At 57.0% G+C, this 19,182-nt stretch overlaps 6 protein-coding genes across 6 annotated transcripts; 4 read left to right on the forward strand and 2 right to left on the reverse strand.

Moving 5' to 3' along the window:
• Positions 1 to 1,343: 1,343 nt before the first annotated feature.
• Positions 1,344 to 2,817, forward strand: CABS01_09530 (uncharacterized protein; the record flags this gene model as incomplete). Its single annotated transcript, XM_060542887.1, has 2 exons — positions 1,344 to 2,381; positions 2,455 to 2,817. 2 exons carry the CDS (start codon positions 1,344 to 1,346, stop codon positions 2,815 to 2,817), a joined length of 1,401 nt encoding a protein of 466 aa, XP_060400103.1.
• A 539-nt stretch (positions 2,818 to 3,356) lies between these two features.
• On the reverse strand, positions 3,357 to 5,524 carry CABS01_09531 (uncharacterized protein; the record flags this gene model as incomplete). The annotated part of the gene is made up of 3 exons (XM_060542888.1): positions 3,357 to 3,400; positions 3,619 to 4,641; positions 4,717 to 5,524. 3 exons carry the CDS (start codon positions 5,522 to 5,524, stop codon positions 3,357 to 3,359), a joined length of 1,875 nt encoding a protein of 624 aa, XP_060400104.1.
• Positions 5,525 to 7,937: 2,413 nt separating this feature from the next.
• On the forward strand, positions 7,938 to 12,284 carry CABS01_09532 (ATPase; the record flags this gene model as incomplete). The annotated part of the gene is made up of 3 exons (XM_060542889.1): positions 7,938 to 8,066; positions 8,141 to 9,122; positions 9,175 to 12,284. The coding sequence occupies 3 exons, from the start codon at positions 7,938 to 7,940 to the stop codon at positions 12,282 to 12,284; spliced, it is 4,221 nt and encodes a 1,406-aa protein (XP_060400105.1).
• Positions 12,285 to 13,515: 1,231 nt separating this feature from the next.
• CABS01_09533 (autophagy protein 8) lies at positions 13,516 to 14,153 on the reverse strand (the record flags this gene model as incomplete). Its single annotated transcript, XM_060542890.1, has 3 exons — positions 13,516 to 13,573; positions 13,637 to 13,854; positions 14,064 to 14,153. The coding sequence occupies 3 exons, from the start codon at positions 14,151 to 14,153 to the stop codon at positions 13,516 to 13,518; spliced, it is 366 nt and encodes a 121-aa protein (XP_060400106.1).
• A 2,155-nt stretch (positions 14,154 to 16,308) lies between these two features.
• Positions 16,309 to 17,670, forward strand: CABS01_09534 (coproporphyrinogen III oxidase; the record flags this gene model as incomplete). The annotated part of the gene is made up of 2 exons (XM_060542891.1): positions 16,309 to 16,530; positions 16,651 to 17,670. 2 exons carry the CDS (start codon positions 16,309 to 16,311, stop codon positions 17,668 to 17,670), a joined length of 1,242 nt encoding a protein of 413 aa, XP_060400107.1.
• Positions 17,671 to 18,146: 476 nt separating this feature from the next.
• On the forward strand, positions 18,147 to 19,061 carry CABS01_09535 (uncharacterized protein; the record flags this gene model as incomplete). Its single annotated transcript, XM_060542892.1, has 1 exon — positions 18,147 to 19,061. One exon carries the CDS (start codon positions 18,147 to 18,149, stop codon positions 19,059 to 19,061), a length of 915 nt encoding a protein of 304 aa, XP_060400108.1.
• Positions 19,062 to 19,182: the final 121 nt, after the last annotated feature.

A 19,182-nucleotide genomic window follows, 5' to 3' on the forward strand; every position in this document is an offset into this window, starting at 1 on the left:
TGGACCGAAGGCGACCCCACGCGAGCTACCTGTTTCTACACACACGCCCTCTTGAACGATGAGATGATGGGATCCACGGGTAGGTTCGGGATGTTGAAGCAGTGAACCATGCTGCAAGTATCGAAACCAGCCTTAGTGTATCCGTAAGTCCACTCCCGCTGCCCCGCCAGTGAGAAAAATTTTGCCTTGATCTTATCAGATCCATCATCCAGCTTGAGGCGGCCACCGGTCGGCTTTGAGTGGGTCCTCAAAGCTCCGAGGCCGGAGCTATGGCCGAACTTGGTTCTAATAAAGTTATCAGATCCGCTAAGACCAGGTCGGTGCAGCCACCTTCCTTGGAGGAAGAAAAAAAAGAAGGGGAAAAAAGCCGGTACCCTTATACTACGTAGGTACCTACCTAGTGGGCGCCACGCACGCAATTGACGGCAATACATCAACTACGAGGGACGACCGCCACGAACCCCGTTTCCATCAACCCCAACGCCCTTTTGGTTATCAGATCTATTCTGAAGGGTGGCACAGGCTGTGAAACTCAAATTTTCTTCGGAGCATTTCGTCGCCTACCTACCCTGGCCTGGGAACCCTTCTGGCCCGAGGTCTCGGCGTTTCGCCGCAGGCCACCTCAGTGATGGAGGGGTGAAGAGTGAGGCCCCCCTTCAACGTCGACCATGCCCGCGTACATTGATCCTCCTTGTACTCAGTTGTACCCTTTTCTTCGTATATAGACACACACCCCTTCGCTACCGTGGAGTCAAGGCACAAATGTGCCCCGCCGTTGAACTTCACTCTGACCACCACCCCGTGCCCCAGAGGTTGTGATGGATGGTGTGCTGGAGACGATGTCATGGGCCGGTCCTGGAGGCTGGAGCTACCAGTCGCTTCGCTTCCTCGCTTGAAGCTCTCTTGCGTCGCGCGCCCTGCGGCCTACTGAAGAAAAAAAAAAACTATGAGCCATGGCAAGGCATGGCGTGGCATGGCGGCAGACACGCAAAGACAAGTGAGCGGCGGGCTTCCGTTTGTCAATGGACCAGGGTCATCATGTAATGGCATTGGACTCTTGGAGACAGGGACCCAATGGCGTTAACTCGGTATGTCTTCCAAAGGAGTAGGCGGTGGTGACATGAATGCCCGCGAAGCTCCGAACTCGAAGCTGAACCTTGGGCAACTTTCTCCGTGAACTTTTGCTTTCCTATCTGTCCCATCACAGAATCTCGGAGTCAAGCATCGAGGAACCTCTTTCACGTTTTTGATACCCTCCTCGAGAAGCCTTGTCTGCTATTCCCAATTCGTTTTCAACTGTATTCAGTCAGTTTGGGGATAGACTTCACACATCAACCGCAATCATGTCGGCACCAATCTCTCTGTCCGCTGTCTCCTCCAGCGAGAGCATCATCAAGCTCCCTCACCCGTACCACGCCGAGTACGCCGTCCAGCGCGCCTTCAACCACGACACTTTCGCCGGCAAGACGTCAGAGGGCGGCCTTCACTTCTACCGCCTCGCGCCCCTCGCCGCCCAGGACAACAACACCAAGAAGCAGACGACTCCCCTCCCCGAGCGTCTTCACAGCGAGAACCTCTACTTCTCCGAGCCCGCGGACCTCAAGTCGAGCGAGCTCCCGGCCGACTCCAACAACAGCGCCTGGGCCCGCGCCCGCCGCTCCCCGAGCACCGTCTTCTCGTGGGACGGCAAGACCAAGCCCACGCTCGCCCAGGCCTGGCTCCTCGTCTACGTCATCTTCGTCCTCCGCCCCAACGAGGAGCTCGTCCGCCTCGAGCTCCGCGGCGCCAGCGCCGACACCCTCGGCCAGCAGCTCCGCGATGTCCTCCTCGCCATCGAGCACCCGACCCAGACGGAGGCCCAGAAGCCCGCCGCCTCCGCGGAGCAATCCACCGTCGTCCTCCTCCGCTCCGCTTTCTGGCAGGGCGCCGGATCGCCCTTTGGCCCCCGTCCCGTCTGGCTCCCTCAGGAGTCCCCCGCGGCGCTCGACAACCCTCTGTCCTCGTACCCCCTCACCCCTCTGCAGCACACCATGACGGCCGTCCCGGCCTCGGACCCGTCCAACCCGAACCTCTACCAGCAGGCGTGGCACCCGATCCGCCCGGCCAAGCCCGCGCCGGGCGCGACGGTGTACAGCCGCTGGATCCCGCACCTCAAGGAGACGTTCAGCATGGTGGCGCTCGACTACCGCAACGCGGAGCACCTCCGCCTGTTCCACGAGTGGCAGAACGACCCGCGCGTGTCGCAGGGGTGGAACGAGACGGGCACGCTCGACCAGCACCGCGAGTACCTGCGCAAGATTGACGAGGACCCGCACCAGTTTGCCATCCTCGCCGCGTGGGAGGACACGTTTTTCGCCTACTTTGAGGTCTACTGGGCCAAGGTGCGTCTTCTCTCTTGTCTCCCGTATCCCAGCCTACAAAAAGTTTTTACAATCACTAACAAATCACCAACAGGAGGACAAGCTAGGCGGCTACTACGACGCCCAGGACTGGGACCGCGGCCGCCACTCCCTGGTCGGCGACGTGCGCTTCCGGGGCCCCCACCGCGTGACGGCGTGGTGGTCCTCGCTGATGCACTTCCTCTACCTCGACGACCCGCGCACGACCTGGGTCGTGGGCGAGCCCAAGAAGACCAACGACACGGTGCTCATGTACGACTTCATGCACGGGTTCGGGCTCGACAAGTTCGTCGACCTGCCGCACAAGCGCAGCGCGTTCGTGCGGTGCTCGCGCGAGAGGTTCTTCCAGCTTTGCCCGCTGGGGGATAACGAGAAGGTTGTGGGCGGTATGAGGATCCAGCTTGTGCCCAAGTTGTGAGAGGACAGACACGTTGGGTGGTGGTTGCATCTGTGACACAGTGAGATGCTACGTATGTGTGGATTATGAGTCTTGTTTGAAATCTAAAAGTGTTGCGGTATGTGGGCGTGGGAATAATGTACATGGAAGATATGCAGACAAAGTTAGGAAGGTGTCATTTTGGTGAAGAATTTTGTGTCACTACTCTTTTTTTTTCGCGGACGCAATCTTATCTGATCTGATCTGATCTGATTGATTATGCCTCAGTGACATTAATCTGCGTGACCTACCTTACTTGACCTTACCCAGGGTCTGAATCTTGACAGCGACACACCAAAATGAAGAGAAAAAAGGTCTAGGCACTAGACACTCATGAGGAACATCATTTGCATTTCAAAGTCTAGCCAATTTAGTCTAAACTAACCCCCACGAGACGGAACTTATTGCGTCCGTCTTTCGTTCGTCATCATTGTACTCCCAAGAACACCTTTGAAACCCAAAAATAAACCCTGAAAAATCCATTTTATGCATTTTTTTTTAATTCATAAATAACCCAAGAGTCAAGAGTCAGGGGCCCTTCCGAGACCGAGGTGGTTCCAGCAGACTGTTGTGGGAGAACACGCACGCAACGGTTAGCAATCAATCAATCTCTCACTGACGATGGGGTCGAGTCGGAGAAGGGGGGGGGGGTGTGAAAAGGAGAGAGGGTAGTAGACAGAGAAGGCCGGTCGGCGCCGGTGGGATTCCAAAGAGTCAAGGAAAACACAACCAAAAAAACACAGCGAAAAAAAGAGAGAAAAAAAAGAAAAAAAAGTAACTCACTGGTAAAGCCGAGGTCGTCTCTAAAGTACGCGTGCATGACATCCTCACCCCACGTAGTCCCCACAACGGGCCCGCTCGCGACGGCCTTCTTCCCAATCGCCAAACCGATCATGGGCTCGACGGGGCCGAGCTCCGAGAACGTGGGCTTGTGCGCGCCCGACGTGAGCTTGGCCAGCATGAGCTGGTGCGCGTTGATGGCGGCGTAGTGGCCCATGTGCATCGCCGTGCCGCACCGCTTGATGCCGGGCCACAGGCAGATGTCGCCCACGACGATGTGGTCCTCGGCGTTGGGGACGTTGCCGTCGCCCTTGAGCACCATGTTGGGGTGGATCTTGACGTAGCCCTCCTCGTCCTTTGCCGCGGCGGGGAGGTAGTCCGTGGACGGGACGCTGCGGGAGATGGCCATGACGACCTCTGAGGCGACGAGCCTGTCGCCGTTTGTGAACTCGATCTCGTGGCGGGCGCGGCCGTTGGGCAGGGGGTCGAGCTTGCGCGTCTCCTTTACGCGGTGGTTCAGGAGGACGTTGACGCCCGCCTCGCGCGTGAGCTCGAGGGCCTTGTCCTTGCACTCGTCCGACAGACCCTCGGAGGAGAGGAGCTTGTCGCGGGAGTGGACGAGGGTGACCTTGGAGTCCGGCTCGACGAGCTTGAGCTCGGCGGCCATCTCGATGCCCACGGCGCCGCCGCCGACGACGACGACGCCGTCGGGGGCGTCGCGGACGGCGTCGATCTGCTCCTCGGCCTCGAGGAGGTACTGCTTGCGGGTGAGGGACTGGGGCACGACGGGGAAGACGCGGCGGAGGCCGGAGGCGGCGACGAGGAAGTCGTAGGAGAAGTCCTGGGGCTGCTTGGTGGCGTGGTCGAGGACGGTGGCCGTCTTCGTGGCCGGGTCGACTTTGGAGACGGAGCCCTGGACGAAGCGGACGTTGGGGCGCTGGAGGGAGGCGATGTCCTCGAACTTTACCCAGGACTTTGCTGCGTATTTGGAGTCGGCGAAGGCGAGGGGGGAGCCGATTAGGTGGACTTTGGAGGGGTTATGTTAGCGGGGTTGTGATATAGTCTGTGAGCTTCAGGTTCGGAAGCTTCAGGGTGTCTTACAGAAGCCATCACGCTCGTCGACGAGGGTGATCTCGACGGGGACGTTCTTGAAGTCTGGGTGGTGCTCGTAGGGAATGTGAGCGAGACGAGGCGACTTGCCGCTGCTCAGGTCGAGCAGGTTCAAGGTGGTAGAGACACCGGCGTAGGAGAGACCTCCGATGACGAAGACCTTGAAGGGGGGAATAGCACCAGGAAGAGAGCCCATCTTGTCTGCTGTAGTCGGAAATGTAGAGGAGTCGTTGGAATCTACGACTACGTCTGGATGAGAGAAGGAGGAGGAGGAGGAAGTGGAAGGAGAGGAAGAATAAGACCGGTTGGAGCTATAGGACTCTAGCGGCGAGGCTTGATGAAGAGGGAGGCAAGTAGAGGCGAGGGAAGGGAGTGAAGATGCAAATGGGGATGCAGATGCAGAGGCTGTGGCAGTTGCGGACGAGAACATTCGCATGGACAGGAGCAAACATAAAGATAGCGTCCGCCGGAAGCCGAGCGGAGGGCCTGCATCGGACCGGAGCTGGTGCTGGCGTGCTGGAGCTGGTGGTGGTGGTGGTGCTTGTACTCTGCGGGTGACGCTGCTCAGACTGGTTAAAGTTGCCCGTTGTTGGATCCCACCACCACCGACGAATCTTTTTCCCAACATGGAGGACCCAATTCCAGATTCACCCCTCCGAGGCTGGGCCAAGACCAAGGAGGAGTAGAAGCAGGAGGGCGGCGAGGAACACGAGGAAAGGGGCAGGTCGAGCCGAGGGCTGGCTCGGAGAATGAGACGCCTTGCAGCCGAGAGTGCTGGGCGAAGGATCCGCTTGGCCATGGCGGCGATCGCAAGGAAGGGCAACAGCAGAAAAATAGGAGAGGGAAGACGAGGTCCAGGGGCCGACGGACGGGACTTGAGTGACACTCTCGCACCGGCGGCGTCACTGTCAGTCAGTAGGGAGGGGAATGGGAAAGCGACAGCGGAGATGACGGCATGGCTGGGTGGATTTTGGAGCCGCCGGGGAGTTTGGGAGAATTTGTAAAAGGGCAATTCCCCCCTAATGTATGTATTGTAGGTATTGCTACATTGTGACTTTCTTGGAAGGATGAGAATACTATGGGTAAAGTTGCGCGGATCTTGAAATTGCCGTCGTCGTAAATCTGCGGCTTGTACAAGTTCAAAGGGGGGAGGGCATTTTTGCTCGGTTCGGTTGTTCGGGGATGTCTTCGTAGAACGGCGTTTTGTTGGAGCCTTTTTTTTTTTTTTTTTTTTTTTTTGGTGGTTGGAGGGGTGTTGTTGGGAGGGGTCTGAGAATTATCAGATGGTGGAGGAGTTAAAGTTATCAGATCCGTTCAGAGACATGCAAGCCACTCCCAGCGCCGGGTCTAAGAAGCGGACTGGCTGGGCTGGGATCTAATCAGCATTACCTAACAAAACACAAGCATGAACAAGTTGACAAGCCTAAAAAAGACCAACAAAATGAAGGAAACCAAGGTACTCTGTACGCGTTGGGGCACTGCGCCTCGTTTTCAGTGGGCAGCAGCACTGTTCGGAATTCAAGGGTAGAAAAAAAAACTGTAATTCTCCTCTCTTTCATCTTTCCAGGGCATCTCGGGTTCCTTTGCTTTCCGTTGCGTCTACCGAGTACCTTGGTAATGAAGCAACGGAGTAGAGATGCTGAATGGATCGGCCGTTGAAGCTAATGCCGCCAAAGGTTCTCACTGCAGCACACAGCAAAAGACACGGGATTCGCAATTGGCCTTGCTCCTCACTGCTACACACCAGCGAGATGTGTGTACCCAATGACGCCTTCTTTTGCAAATTCGAGATGAAGTGGATGAGTGGGTGTGGCGGTGGAACGTACCCTCAATGGGAAATGGTGTGTGTGGGTGCCCAGCGCCAGAAGAGATGCGCCATTTTCCCCAGGAGCAGCCATGGCCGGGGCCGTCGCAATGGCTTCTCTGAAATTTTTTATTCACGACATGGGAGGATCAGGAAATCTCAAGAAGTATTCCGTAAAGCTTTCCGAATGGACAACAAGTTCGGCAGATCCGCAAAAAAAAAATACTGCGTAGAGAATGGAGTATAGGCAGAGAGCAAGGAGCAAGGAGCAAGAAAGATACATGGGTGTCCGTACCGATGTACTTCGTACACTAGGTACCTACCTAAGGTGGACCAAGGTAAGGTAGGTATTTTGTACCCGTTCGGGTCGGCGTCTCCAGCCTTACCTAATCCGGAAGGGATGGGCCGTCTCCGCCAAGACAAATTATCTGATCCGAACCCACAGTCCGGTCCTCGGCCCCACATCCACTCGCTCCATCTGCTTGTCTGATTCTTTCACCCCCTTTGACCCTCACAAATCGCTATCAGATGCTATCGCGAATGCGCCAATGTACATCTGTACATGTGGCCTCGCCCACAAACACTACACACTCCCTCAGGGATGCCGCCAGTACCCTTCACGTGCCGTAGCACATTGCACATCCCGCTACAACCGTCAACTCCCGCAGTAGCGTGATCGTCTACCGTGGCTGCTGCGGTCACTGGTCTCTCGCTGCTTAACGATCCCCGAACCTCCCTCCAGGACCACCTATGAAATGTCGCAAGAAAGCAGTGCCGTATACCGTTCCGCGGGGGGATCACAGTCGGCGGTGGGCGTCGGTCGCCGTTCTCCCCCCCTCGTTACGGCATGCCCCCCTCGTGGCCCTCTCAGCTCCCTAACTCGGCTACTCCACGGCAGGGTACTTTGCATTACCACCCACCTCACCTACGGGGAACGGATACCTACCCTCCCTAACGTCCCGTCCATGCTGCTTCCACTGCTAGCCTGACAAGGTACGTGGGCAAGTTACAATTGCCCCCAGCGGAGACTCGAGTCGCTTCTGTGAAATGTGCTGTCATCGAAGCCTGTGAAGCCAAGCAAATGCTCGCTACTGTTGGCTGGCCTTGGGAATGACTCCCCTAATTACCCGCTAATGCTGCGGATGCCAATGAACACACAAAACGAAAATCGCCTCCACTTCTGGGTTCTGGTTCTGGCATGGTGCAAAGAACGGCAAGGTTGCCCTGTACGGTTGGACCTCGCTCGACGCTTTCGCTGAGCTCTTCCTTGCCACCAGCTGCACGCCAAGTCTCTGTGTTTCTGGGGGCTGGCGATGAGAGAGAGCTCCTTTCTTAACCATCTGCTTCAATTGCGAAAAGCGGTCAAACTCTCCCTGATACCTGTTCGTCAGTTCAAGGTCGGATCACCATGCCTGACCAAGACTCACGATCGGCTGCGGCCGAGAAGGCTGATACTGCTCTCTCGACATCACCAGAGCAACAACAAGTACAGACAACATCAACAGAGACTACCGAGGTCGCGAAACCAAAGGGAAAGGTGAGTGTTGCACGTCTGGACTGGGCTGAATCTGAATCACATTTTCAGCATTTTATTTTTTCTCTTGGCCTCAGTCTCTCCCCTTCCTTGAGTACGTGTACGTGTGCGAAGAGAGACTGACCATCCTCTCCCAGCGCTTCGAGACTGTCTTCAGCTTCTTCAAGCTGCTTTTCTATGCCAACCCAACATGGCTCGATTACACGCTGGTCTGCGTGGGCACCATTGCCGCCATCGGCTCGGGTGTCCCGTTCCCTCTGATGGGTATTCTCTTCGGACAGCTGATTGACGACATGAACGGCGCCACCTGCGCCGACGGAATCGGGGATGTGGGCGCTTACCAGGACGCCGTCAACGACAAAGTCATCAAACTCGTCTGGATCACCTGCGTCGCCTTCTGCCTCATCTACACGCACACCACCTGCTGGGGAATCATCAGCCAGAGACTCGCATCCCGCCTCCGCGAGACGTACTTCCAGAGCTTGCTGAGACAGGATGTCGGCTTCTTCGAGAGCAGACAGGCCGGTGAGGTCTCGTCCCGCCTCAACTCCGATATCCAAACTATTCAGTCCGGAACGTCCGAGAAAGTCAGTCACTTCATCGGCACAATCTCCTTCTTCGTCACCGCGTACGTTATCGGCTTCATCAAGTACGCGCCCCTCGCCGGCATGCTGGTTTCGCTCATTCCCGCCTACTTGCTCGCGTCCATGATTTGCGGAAGCTACATCCAGAAATGGAGCGGAGCCATGTCGGAGGGTATGGCTAAGGCTTCGTCCATCGCTTCAGAGGCACTGTCTCACGTCGCCGTCGTCCAGGCGTTTGGCGCCGGACCTCGCCTCGAGAACAAGTTCGCCGGCCATGTCATGGTCGCTCAGAAGGAGGGCATCAAGAAGGCCATTGCTGCTGCCTCCAACGCCGGACTCTTGTACTTCATCGCCTACGCTGCGAACGCCCTCGCCTACTGGCAAGGTAGCAAGGCCATCTCCAGATCGGTTGCTGGAACCGGCGACGGCACTTCGGTTGGTGACATTTACACCGTTGTGTTCCTCATTGTCGACGGTATGTACTTCGTTTTTATACTACTTGGGACAACTTTGCTGACTGCGACTAGCCTGTATCATGCTCGGTACCATCGCACCTCTGCTGCCCCTTTTCGGATCAGCAGCCGCTGCCTTTGTCAAGCTCCGGGAGGACATCGACAAGCACTCCACTATTGACTCCGTCACCGAGGACGGTGACAGACTGCCCACCAATATCCACGGCGAGGTTGAACTTCGCGGAGTTACCTTCTCTTACCCCTCGCGCCCCGATACGGACGTGCTCAAGAACATCTCTCTTGTCTGCCCCGGTGGAAAGTACACTGCCATCGTCGGTCTTTCTGGCAGCGGAAAGTCGACCATTGCCGGCCTTGCCACGAGAATCTATGACCCCAAGGAGGGCACAGTCCTCATCGACGGCCAGGATATCCGCAACCTCAACGTCAGAAACGTCCGCAGTTACATCAGTCTCGTCCAGCAGGAACCTTCCCTGCTCGACCGCTCCGTCATCGAAAACATTGCTCTCGGTCTCGTCAACTCGCCCAAGGAGGAGCACCAGAGACTCAAGGAAACGCTCTACGGACCCCAGCTCGCCCAGCTTGCCGAAGATCTAATGGCCGGAGAGGACCTCAACACCGCCGCCCAGAAGTACGGACCCGAAGTTGTCGAGATTGTCAAGCTCGTTCAGAACGCGACCGACCTGGCCGACGCCACCTCCTTCATCGACCGCCTCAAGCATGGATTCGGAACCGCCGTCGGCAGTGGTGGTAAGCTCGTCAGTGGTGGTCAGAGACAGCGTGTGGCCCTCGCCCGTGCTCTCATTCGTGACCCCAAGATTTTGATCCTCGACGAGGCCACCGCCGCCTTGGACTCTGCCAGCGAAGCCCGTATTCAAAAGGCTGTCGAGAATGTCTCCAAGGGCAGAACCCTCATCTCCATTGCTCACCGTCTCTCCACCATCAAGAACGCCGACAACATCATTGTCATGAGCGCTGGTGATATCATGGAGCAGGGAACTCACGCTGATCTCATCGCCCGCAACGGCGCCTACGCCAACTTGGTCAACCTGCAAAACATCAACGGCTCCGAGGAGGAGAAGGCCCCCTCTCGCGCAAGCACCGCCGTCGAGTCGTCCGCGGCCTCTGTGGACGCCGAGACGCCCGGCGTCGACCCCAAGGATCTTGCCAGGGCCATCGAAACGGAGGCGGGCACGGATGCTGTCGTGACCGAGAAGACCAAGAAGCAACTCAAGAAGGAGGCCAAGGAGCTCAAGAAAAAGAAGAAGAACGCGGCCCTGGAGACCGAGAACAGCGGTCTCGACAACGACAGGTCAACCTGGTGGATCACCAAGAAGGCTGGCGTCATGGTCCGCCCTCACATTCTCTACCTCCTCCTCGCCATGGTCTCCGCCTTCATTGTCGGCTGCACCTTCAGCGCATCTGGTACCATTTTCGGTTTCGCCATTGGCGTTGCCAGCCCTTGCAACGAGCCCAGCTACATCCAGAGCAGAGGTGCCTTCTTCGCCGGCCTCTTCTTCATGCTCGCCTGCGTCGAACTCGTCGCCAACTTGTGCAGTTGGTCCGCCTTTGGTTACATTGCCGAGAAGCTCCTGTACAAGATCCGTGTCGGCTCGTTCCGCGCCCTCTTCCAGCAGGAGCTCGAGTGGCACCAGTCCGGAGCCCGCAACCCTTCATCGCTCCTGTCTCTCATCACCAAGGATGCGGCGTCCATCGGTGGCTTCAGCGGTTCCATCATGGGGACCATCTTCGCCGTCGTTGTCAACTTGTTCGTCGCCATCATCTACTCTCACATTCTGAACTGGAGAATCGCCATCGTCTGCCTGGTCATCGTGCCCATGCTCCTGGGCTCCGGCATCATGCAGATCCGCGTCCTCTCTCGCTTCGAGGAGAAGCACGCCGGCGCCTACGCCACCGCCGTCGGCATCACCGTCGAGTCCGTCAACTCCATCAAGACCGTCGCCACCCTCTCCCTGGAGCACGAGGTCTTTGGCCAGTACAAGCGCGCCCTTAAGGACCCCAAGAAGGAGATCATCTCGGCCGTCACCTTCGCCAACATTTGGCTCGCCGTCGCCAACGTCACGGGTAACATCATCTACGCCTTCGCCTACTGGTGGGGATCCAAGCAGATCGTCGCCGGTAACGCCACGCAGACGCAGTTCCTCATCATCAACGTCGCCATGCTCGTCGGCGCCCAGCTGTGGGGTCAAATGTTCACCCTCGCCCCCGAGGTCACCCGCGCCCGCATGGCCGCCTCCAGAATCTTCAGTCTCCTCGACCTCAGCAAGTCCGACGCCGACCCGGCAGGCAGGGCCGCCGACGCCGCCGACGCGGCGTCAGAGTCCTCCAAGGGCAAGGAGAAGGAAAAGGACGTCGAGGCCCTCGCCAACCCCAACCCGCGCCCTTCCCCGGGCCGCGGCGGCGTCGCCGTCTCCTTCAAGAACGTCTCCTTCTCCTACCCCGCCCGCCCCGAGGTCCAGATCCTCGACAACATGTCCTTCGCCATCCAGCCCGGCCAGTTCTGCGGTCTCGTCGGCCCCTCGGGCGCCGGCAAGTCCACCGTCATGGCCATCGTCCAGCGCATGTACTCCGCCGGCACGGGAACAATCGAGATCGACGGCATGGACATCTCCAAGTTCGACGGCACCGACTTCCGCGACGACATCGCCGTCGTGCCCCAGGACAGCGCCCTCTTCGACGGCAGCGTCAAGTTCAACGTCGGCCTCGGCGCCCGCCCCGGCCAGGACGCCACCGACGAGGAGATCGAAGAGGCCTGCCGCCTCGCCAACATCCACGAGACCATCGTCGCCCTCCCGCAGGGCTACGACACCGAGTGCGGCCCCAACGGCTCCCAGCTGTCCGGCGGCCAGCGCCAGCGCGTCGCCATCGCCCGCGCCCTCGTCCGCAAGCCCCGCCTCCTCCTCCTCGACGAGAGCACCTCCGCCCTCGACGCCGAGAGCGAGAAGGCGCTGCAGGAGGGCCTCGAGCGCGCCGCGCGCGGCATCACCGTCATCGCCATCGCTCACAGGCTGCACACGGTCCGCAAGGCCGACGTCATCTTCGTCGTCGAGGCCGGCGCCGTCGCCGCCAAGGGAAGGCACGAGGAGCTCATGGAGAAGAGCGAGAGTTACCGCCTCAACGCCATGCAGCAAATGCTGGGTCACTAGGCAAAATCTTGAGCTGGTTTTTTTTTTTCTTCCGTTACATGGTTCCATATTTTCTCAATCTTTTTTTTAAAAAAAGTGTAATATCAAGTCCCTATCCCCTTTGAGGGCGGACCATTTTGGAATTTTCTGCCCCCCGCAAAGTCATCATCATCACCATCATCATCAGTTAGGAGTTCATAGATAGGAATTGGGTGAAATATCAAAAACAAAGTTCAATTTTTTTTTCCCACCACATATCAAAGAAACAAAGTAGTGAACACAACACGAAGTACCTCAGCCCCATGCAGACCAGATCACACACAGCCTTTGTACTTTGTCCGTTGCCCTCTCCTCCCCCTCCCCTATGCAGCTCCAAACAATCTGATGTCTCTCGCTCGTGTCATCTCACCCTCAGACGTGCCATCTGTTCGCCCGAGCATCCAAGCTCAACACACTCCGAAAAAAAGAAGATGCGTCTAACGCATGAAATAGCCGGGGCGAGCCGAAGAAAAACAAGACAACTTCTGTCGGGGTCTCGGAGAGCTCGTGTATCCCGCATGCCTTTTCTCCATGTCAAAATTTGCGGCTCTTTGACCGTCTCATTCAGGGGCCTTTCTCTCTCGCATGACATAGCTTCGACACGTTTTGTGTCGCTTCACTTTAGTCCCTTCTGCGTGTGGACTGTTCAGCGTGTGGACTGTACTCTGGCACTCACGATACTGATACCGACTGAACTTGGGGGGCATCATCGCAACGGTCTGGTTCCATACATGGACGAAATTTGAAGAAGAACGGTCAGGTCAAGGATTGGCACGGCGCGCTAACGAATGAAGTGCTATACAGAATGCCAAGAATATTGTCACCATAGCCCACACGACAGTTATAGGTGAGAGATATAGGGGAAGGGAAGTAAGAGGTGATGGAAGGCGACTGAATATGCGATCTAAGAAAACGTTTCCACCTAGTATCCGTGAAGCCAATTTCCATGCATAGTCCTCCGCTAGCCTTCAATTCTTGGATTGTACCCAAGCATCGCAGGAGTTTCTCTGTGACCAGGTCAGGAGGCTGCACCTGATCCTGTGACTCCGAGCGACAACGTGACTGCGTATCTTCATAAACCCCTGCTTCGTGGGGGGAGACCGATAACCGTGTGAAAACCCATTCCAAAAGTGCTGAACCGTTACATAGCAGACCGAAACGCCGGGAACATTCTGAAGCCGTGAGGTGACTAGACCGTCAGAAAGTCGGGGGCTTAAGCCATCTCAAAGTCGCCAAAGGTGTTCTCGCCGGAGTAGGTGATGTAAAGGAATCTGAACACAACATGTTAGCAACAAACAGCTTGTTACAAAGTAATATAGTGGTCGGAAACGTACCCGTCCTCGTCCTTGTGCTCCTCGTAAATGCTGCTCATGAGAGCTGCGGTAGGCGGCAGCACCTCATCGACGAAGATGAAGATGGCCTTCTCCGGGGAGAGCTTGATGCGCTTGCGGATGACATAGACGAACTGACCAACCGTCAGGTCGGCGGGGACGAGGTACTTCTTCTTATCAATAGTAGCGATATCAGACTTCTCGACCTTCTCGCAGATAACCTGTGTTGTGAGGAGGCTGTCAGTTTTTTGGACTTCCAGAGGTAGATAGGCAGATCGGCGGTGACGGTCGGGGAACGTGGGGCAGCCGACAGTAACGCGCGAAGCTGACGAATGCAGCTACGGCGAAACGGCGGAGCTGTATCTCTGTACAGAAACTACAGAGGAATAACCACGAAATGAGGGCGAAGAGAAGGAGAGTCACGACGTACGGGAATACGGTCAGAATACTTCTGGCGGATACGCTCGGCCTCAGCCTTACGCTTCTCAAAGGGGTGCTCGTCCTTGAACTTGGATCGCATGATGACGGATATGTGGAGGGTGAAGTGGAAGTGGGTTGTGGGTTTGCAGATGGGCTGGTCGTGGGGAGTTGGGCGAGGGTCAAGATATAGATGGCTCGATGTTTGTCGACTGGTGGTGCCTGATGCGTCGGAGTATGTAGAAGGGAGAGTTGAGGTAACGAGGGGCCGTTTGCGAAAGGCAGAAGAAGGATGGATGGTCGGTTGCCGCCTGCTTTGGGGTGCCTTGGGGTCAGACACGGGGACGGGAATGGGCGGTCACTGACTGGAAGTGTCTGGGTGGCTCAGGCGGCTGGTTGGTAAAGCAGAGCACCCAGAAAGGCAGGAACCTAAGCCCAGCCAGGTACCTTTGCGCGGTGTATTGGCTGGTGGGTGACATCCATTGATGGCCGCGGAATGACTAAGCCGGTGAGAGAGAGGTGCTCAACTCAACCCCACGCCCCCCCTTCCCCTCCCCTCCCCATCCTCATCCTCATTGCATCAGCCAGCTCCCTCCCACTCCAGCACTCCAGGTCCTCCCGTCCTTATCCTTATCGGATTATCGGAGCGGGGCAAGACACCGATGCCATCCCAGCAATCCCAGCAATCAGCGGCGCAGTGAGACTGTGAGGCCAGCGCAGGTGCTCCGGGTGCTGGGGCAAAGATTGACCACAGGCAGGCAGCTGACCGTCCACGCAGCCACTTGACACAGCCTGGCAGCCTGTCACGCCTTTCTGGATCCGATTTGAGTCACAGGAGAAGGTCCTGGCACACTGTCCCATTCTATTGGAGTACGAGTATCCGTACCTTGTAAGGCCTTACCTTAGTTGCTTAGGTCCAAAGAGTAGGGGCCTACCTGAGGTTGGTTCCCTTTTCAGACGGGGCTGTAAGCCGCTGAAAGCTCTCACGGGATCACCGTAGTCGCAACCTCCTGATACGTGCACGCAAGCCGGCCTTGTCTGTGCATGCAAAGCTGTTTGTTGTCTTCAAAGCCGCTTGAAGTGCATTGTCACTCAGAGCCTTGGACGGGGGAGTTTGTACAATGCCTTTGCAGACTACCTATCCTCGTCTTGACGTCATTTGTCCCCAGTAAGAGGTGAGAGGGAAGCAGTTTGCGAAAGCCCACTCACAATGGGACTTTGAGCGACCACGGGAACAATTGACCCTTCAGGTCCCAGGTTGACATCAACAGAGAGGAACTGTCACTGGACTTTAACCCACACGGCCCAAGTGCTCTTATCTGTCGATCTTACTTAAGCGACCCCACTCTGGACCTCCGATAACCGACCTCAGGCCCCTTGAGAGATTGGAAGCGAATGCAAGCGCTTTTGCCTTTCCCGACATGATGGCAGCTGGGCAGCTCTCATCCTTGTGCTGCTTTTCATTATATATGTACTTGATAACACAAGTCAAGAGCCACGAAAAAGTGTGAATACATATATATGATGAAATGATTCTGAAAGAGACACTTAGGTGTTTCAAGACTTAAATTGATTCTGTGAGAGGAAAAGAAGATTCCGGCATTCCACCCCGCGCACCCAAGGTTGCATTTCCGCTTACCTTGCAGAAGGAGAGCGAACGCGAGCTACCCTTCCTACCTACCTACCTTATCAAGGGCATAGAAGAGTTCTACGCCTCTTGGCCTGATGGATTGAAAAGCCAAACTGCTGTATGGTTGGACGAAGGCCATCACTTTGCAGGTCTATGACAGCTACAAATAAGCATGCAACAATACAGGGGCATTTCCTCACCGCGTGTTGGTCCGTTGAAGCATGTCCGGCGTTCGGCGTCACATACACAATTCTCGGACTCACTGGTCCTCACCCCACCTCTCCAGCGGCCCAGAGCCGGCAGAGAGCCCGGTCCAGGCTGTGGATGCGCTGGATGGACAGCTCCAGTGCTGAGGTGCAGTGCTGCTCCGTTGGGTCGGCGCAAGGGCGACAGGGGTCCCGCACCTAACCAACGTGGAACGATTTCGGAATTTACTTTTACAGCTGGCCTGACTGGCTCAATCCTCGAACGACGTTCCAGTCAGTCCATGATTGCAACCCAGTGGTCTTATGCCTCTCACTTGAGAACGAATCATCCGATTTTCCCTCCCTGTAACAACCCAAGTCGCTCCTTTCTTCGTTGTTCGTTCCCATTATAGAGTTTGTATTTATATTCCTTGTCGCCCATCATGGCATCCACAAAGCAATCACAGAGGTTGCTTGCACAATTCGCCAGCTCTCGAACTAGAATCGCCATCACAACCAAGCAGCCACAGCTTCAATTCGGTCGCAGACTCGTCTCCTCCTCTTCAAAGTCCCATTTCAAGGGTCAACAATCCGGTGCCGCTTATAGCCGCTTCCTCATTGGCGCAATTGGTCTCGCTGCTGCAGCTCCCATCGCCTACAAGATGGTACTGCAACATATACCCTTCACCACCACGAACCCAAATACCTTCCCCAATGCCGGAGTTTCCGCCTTTCCCATTGATGCATCAAAGCACCCCCGTCGCTAACATCACTCTCCGATCCAGGCCGTCCAAGAACCCTTCCAACTCGATCCGCCGACCCTGGCCGAGCGCGATGCCCTGACCAAGCGGGAGTCCGAAGTTACCGTCGACTCGCCCATGCGCCTGCGCATGGAAAAGTTCATCAAGGAACAGCAACAGATCATCGTCAAGGAGCTCGAAAAGGTCGACGGCACCAAGTTCCGCAAGGACGAATGGAACCGGAAAGAGGGCGGCGGCGGCATCACCTGCGTGCTCCAGGACGGCAACGTCTTTGAGAAGGGCGGCGTCGGCGTGTCCGTCGTCTACGGCACCCTCCCCAAGCCCGCCATCGCCAAGATGCGTGTGAACCACAAGAACCTCGACGACAACGTCGAATCCCTCCCCTTCTTCGCCGCCGGCCTCAGCATGGTCCTGCATCCCAAGAACCCCATGGCCCCGACGGTCCACCTCAACTACCGCTACTTTGAGACGTCGAACCCCGACGGCACCTCCCAGGCTTGGTGGTTCGGCGGCGGCAGCGACCTGACCCCGTCCTACCTCTTTGACGAGGACGCTGTGCACTTCCACAAGACGCTCAAGGAGACGTGCGACTCGCACGACAAGAGCTACTACCCGCGCTTCAAGAAGTGGTGCGACGAGTACTTTTACAACAAGCACCGCGGCGAGTGCCGCGGCGTCGGCGGCATCTTCTTTGACGACCTCGACGAGACCGAAAAGGACCGCGAGAACACTTTTGCCTTCATCCAGGACTGCCTCAAATCCTTCCTGCCCGGCTACCTCCCCATCCTCGAGAAGAGAAAGGACATGCCCTTCAACGAGGCCGAGAAGGACTGGCAGCAGATTCGCAGAGGCAAGTACGTCGAGTTCAACCTTGTCCACGACCGCGGCACCGCCTTTGGCCTCAACACCCCCGGCTCCAGAGTCGAGAGTATCCTCATGAGTCTGCCCCTGACGGCCAGCTGGAAGTACATGCATGAGCCCGAGCCCAAGAGCCGCGAGCAGCGCCTCGTGGATGTCCTCAGAGCGCCCAAGGAGTGGGTTTAGAGAAAGGGCTGAAGAAATAGGGGAAGGGGGAGAAGAGGGAACCTGGTTACGGAGCACCGGATGCAAGCGATATTTGCTGTAAGATTATGCCAAATTTTGCGGCGGACATAATGTGATTATTAGACAAAAGCTGTGAGGCGGCAAAACTCAAAAGAGACATTTTCTTCTGTTCATCACCTTGCGTCCTGATTGCTTCGGAGTTTTGGTATTCCAGCTTCGGTCAAATATTCGACTGATAAGAACCTCATTTGTGGCGAAGCTGGGGAATGCAGACTTCCATCTCATATAGGGCGTACAATCCGGAGCCAAATTCGGTGACTATGAGCTCTGGCTGATGAGCCTCACACCTGTGAACCAGGCAGCACATTACAAACCTCGCTCAGTGAACCGCAATTTCTATCTCTCAATACCGTCATCGTCCAACAACAAACCAAACGATACTCGCAGCCCAGAAGCAGGGCGAGAAGGGCTACGCCATGTCCTCTTTCTCACCGGCATCAACGCAGCCAGACACCCTGCCGACACCCCGCGTCCTCATCACCAACCTCATCAACTCTCTCACCTCGGCCCCTCTACCACCGCCAGGAAACACCGCAGCCGACGCAGCAAACCCCCTCAAAACCCTCCCGCAATCCCACCGTCCGCTCCTGGTAACCCTCCACGTCCTCTTTCCCTCCCTCGTTCTCCCGGCCCTGGACCTCCTAGACCGGAACCTCGTCACCCGCGCGGTCCCGGAGGCCACCACCCCTCCCTCCGCCGCCCTCGGCCGCGGCCACGACCGCCGAGAAGGAAACAACCCCGCCAACCCCGCACCCGCCGCCCGCCAACGTCAACCCGGTATCAATCCCAACGACGCCGCGTCCGAAGCGGCCGCCGATGGACAGGGGTCACCACCACCACCCCGCCTCCCACCAGCAACAAACCAAGCTCCGTCAGCCGCCGCCGCATTCCACCTCGTCCGCTCCGTAGCCTCAACAATGACCCGCAGACACCACGCCGTCGCGGCATCAGCCTCCGCGTCGACGACGTACCTCGTCCACCTCGACGCCTGGAACTGCTCCTGCGCCAACTTTGCGTACGAAGCGTTTCCGGCGGTCGTCAGCGGCGGCAGCGGCGGCAGCAGCGGTGGCGGGGGCCGCGACGTACGTTCGGACCCGGTCATCATGGGCGCAGATGAAGTCGAGAAGGACGGGGGGGACGACAACCGCGAGGCGAGCGACTGGCGGTTTGGAGGCCTGAGCCTGGACGGCGTGGATGATGGCGGTGTGCCTTGCTGCAAACACCTGCTCGCTTGTCTTCTCTCCGAGCAGTGGGCGGATACTCTGGGGAAGTATGTCACTGAGAGGAGAGTGAGCAGGGAGGAGATGGCGGGGTTAGTTGCGGATGTGTAGTCACTGGACAGTGTAGCACTTGGATGAAGAGTAACACGGGGGGAGTCTCAGGGCATCAGTCAATACATGCTATCATTGTACAAGGCATACTCTTTTCTTGTGAATTTGCCCGTTCCCTCCC

The sequence above is a fragment of the Colletotrichum abscissum genome (genome assembly GCF_030869225.1).
Source record: "Colletotrichum abscissum strain IMI 504890 chromosome Unknown Scaffold_23.1, whole genome shotgun sequence".
Lineage (NCBI taxonomy): Eukaryota > Fungi > Ascomycota > Sordariomycetes > Glomerellales > Glomerellaceae > Colletotrichum > Colletotrichum abscissum.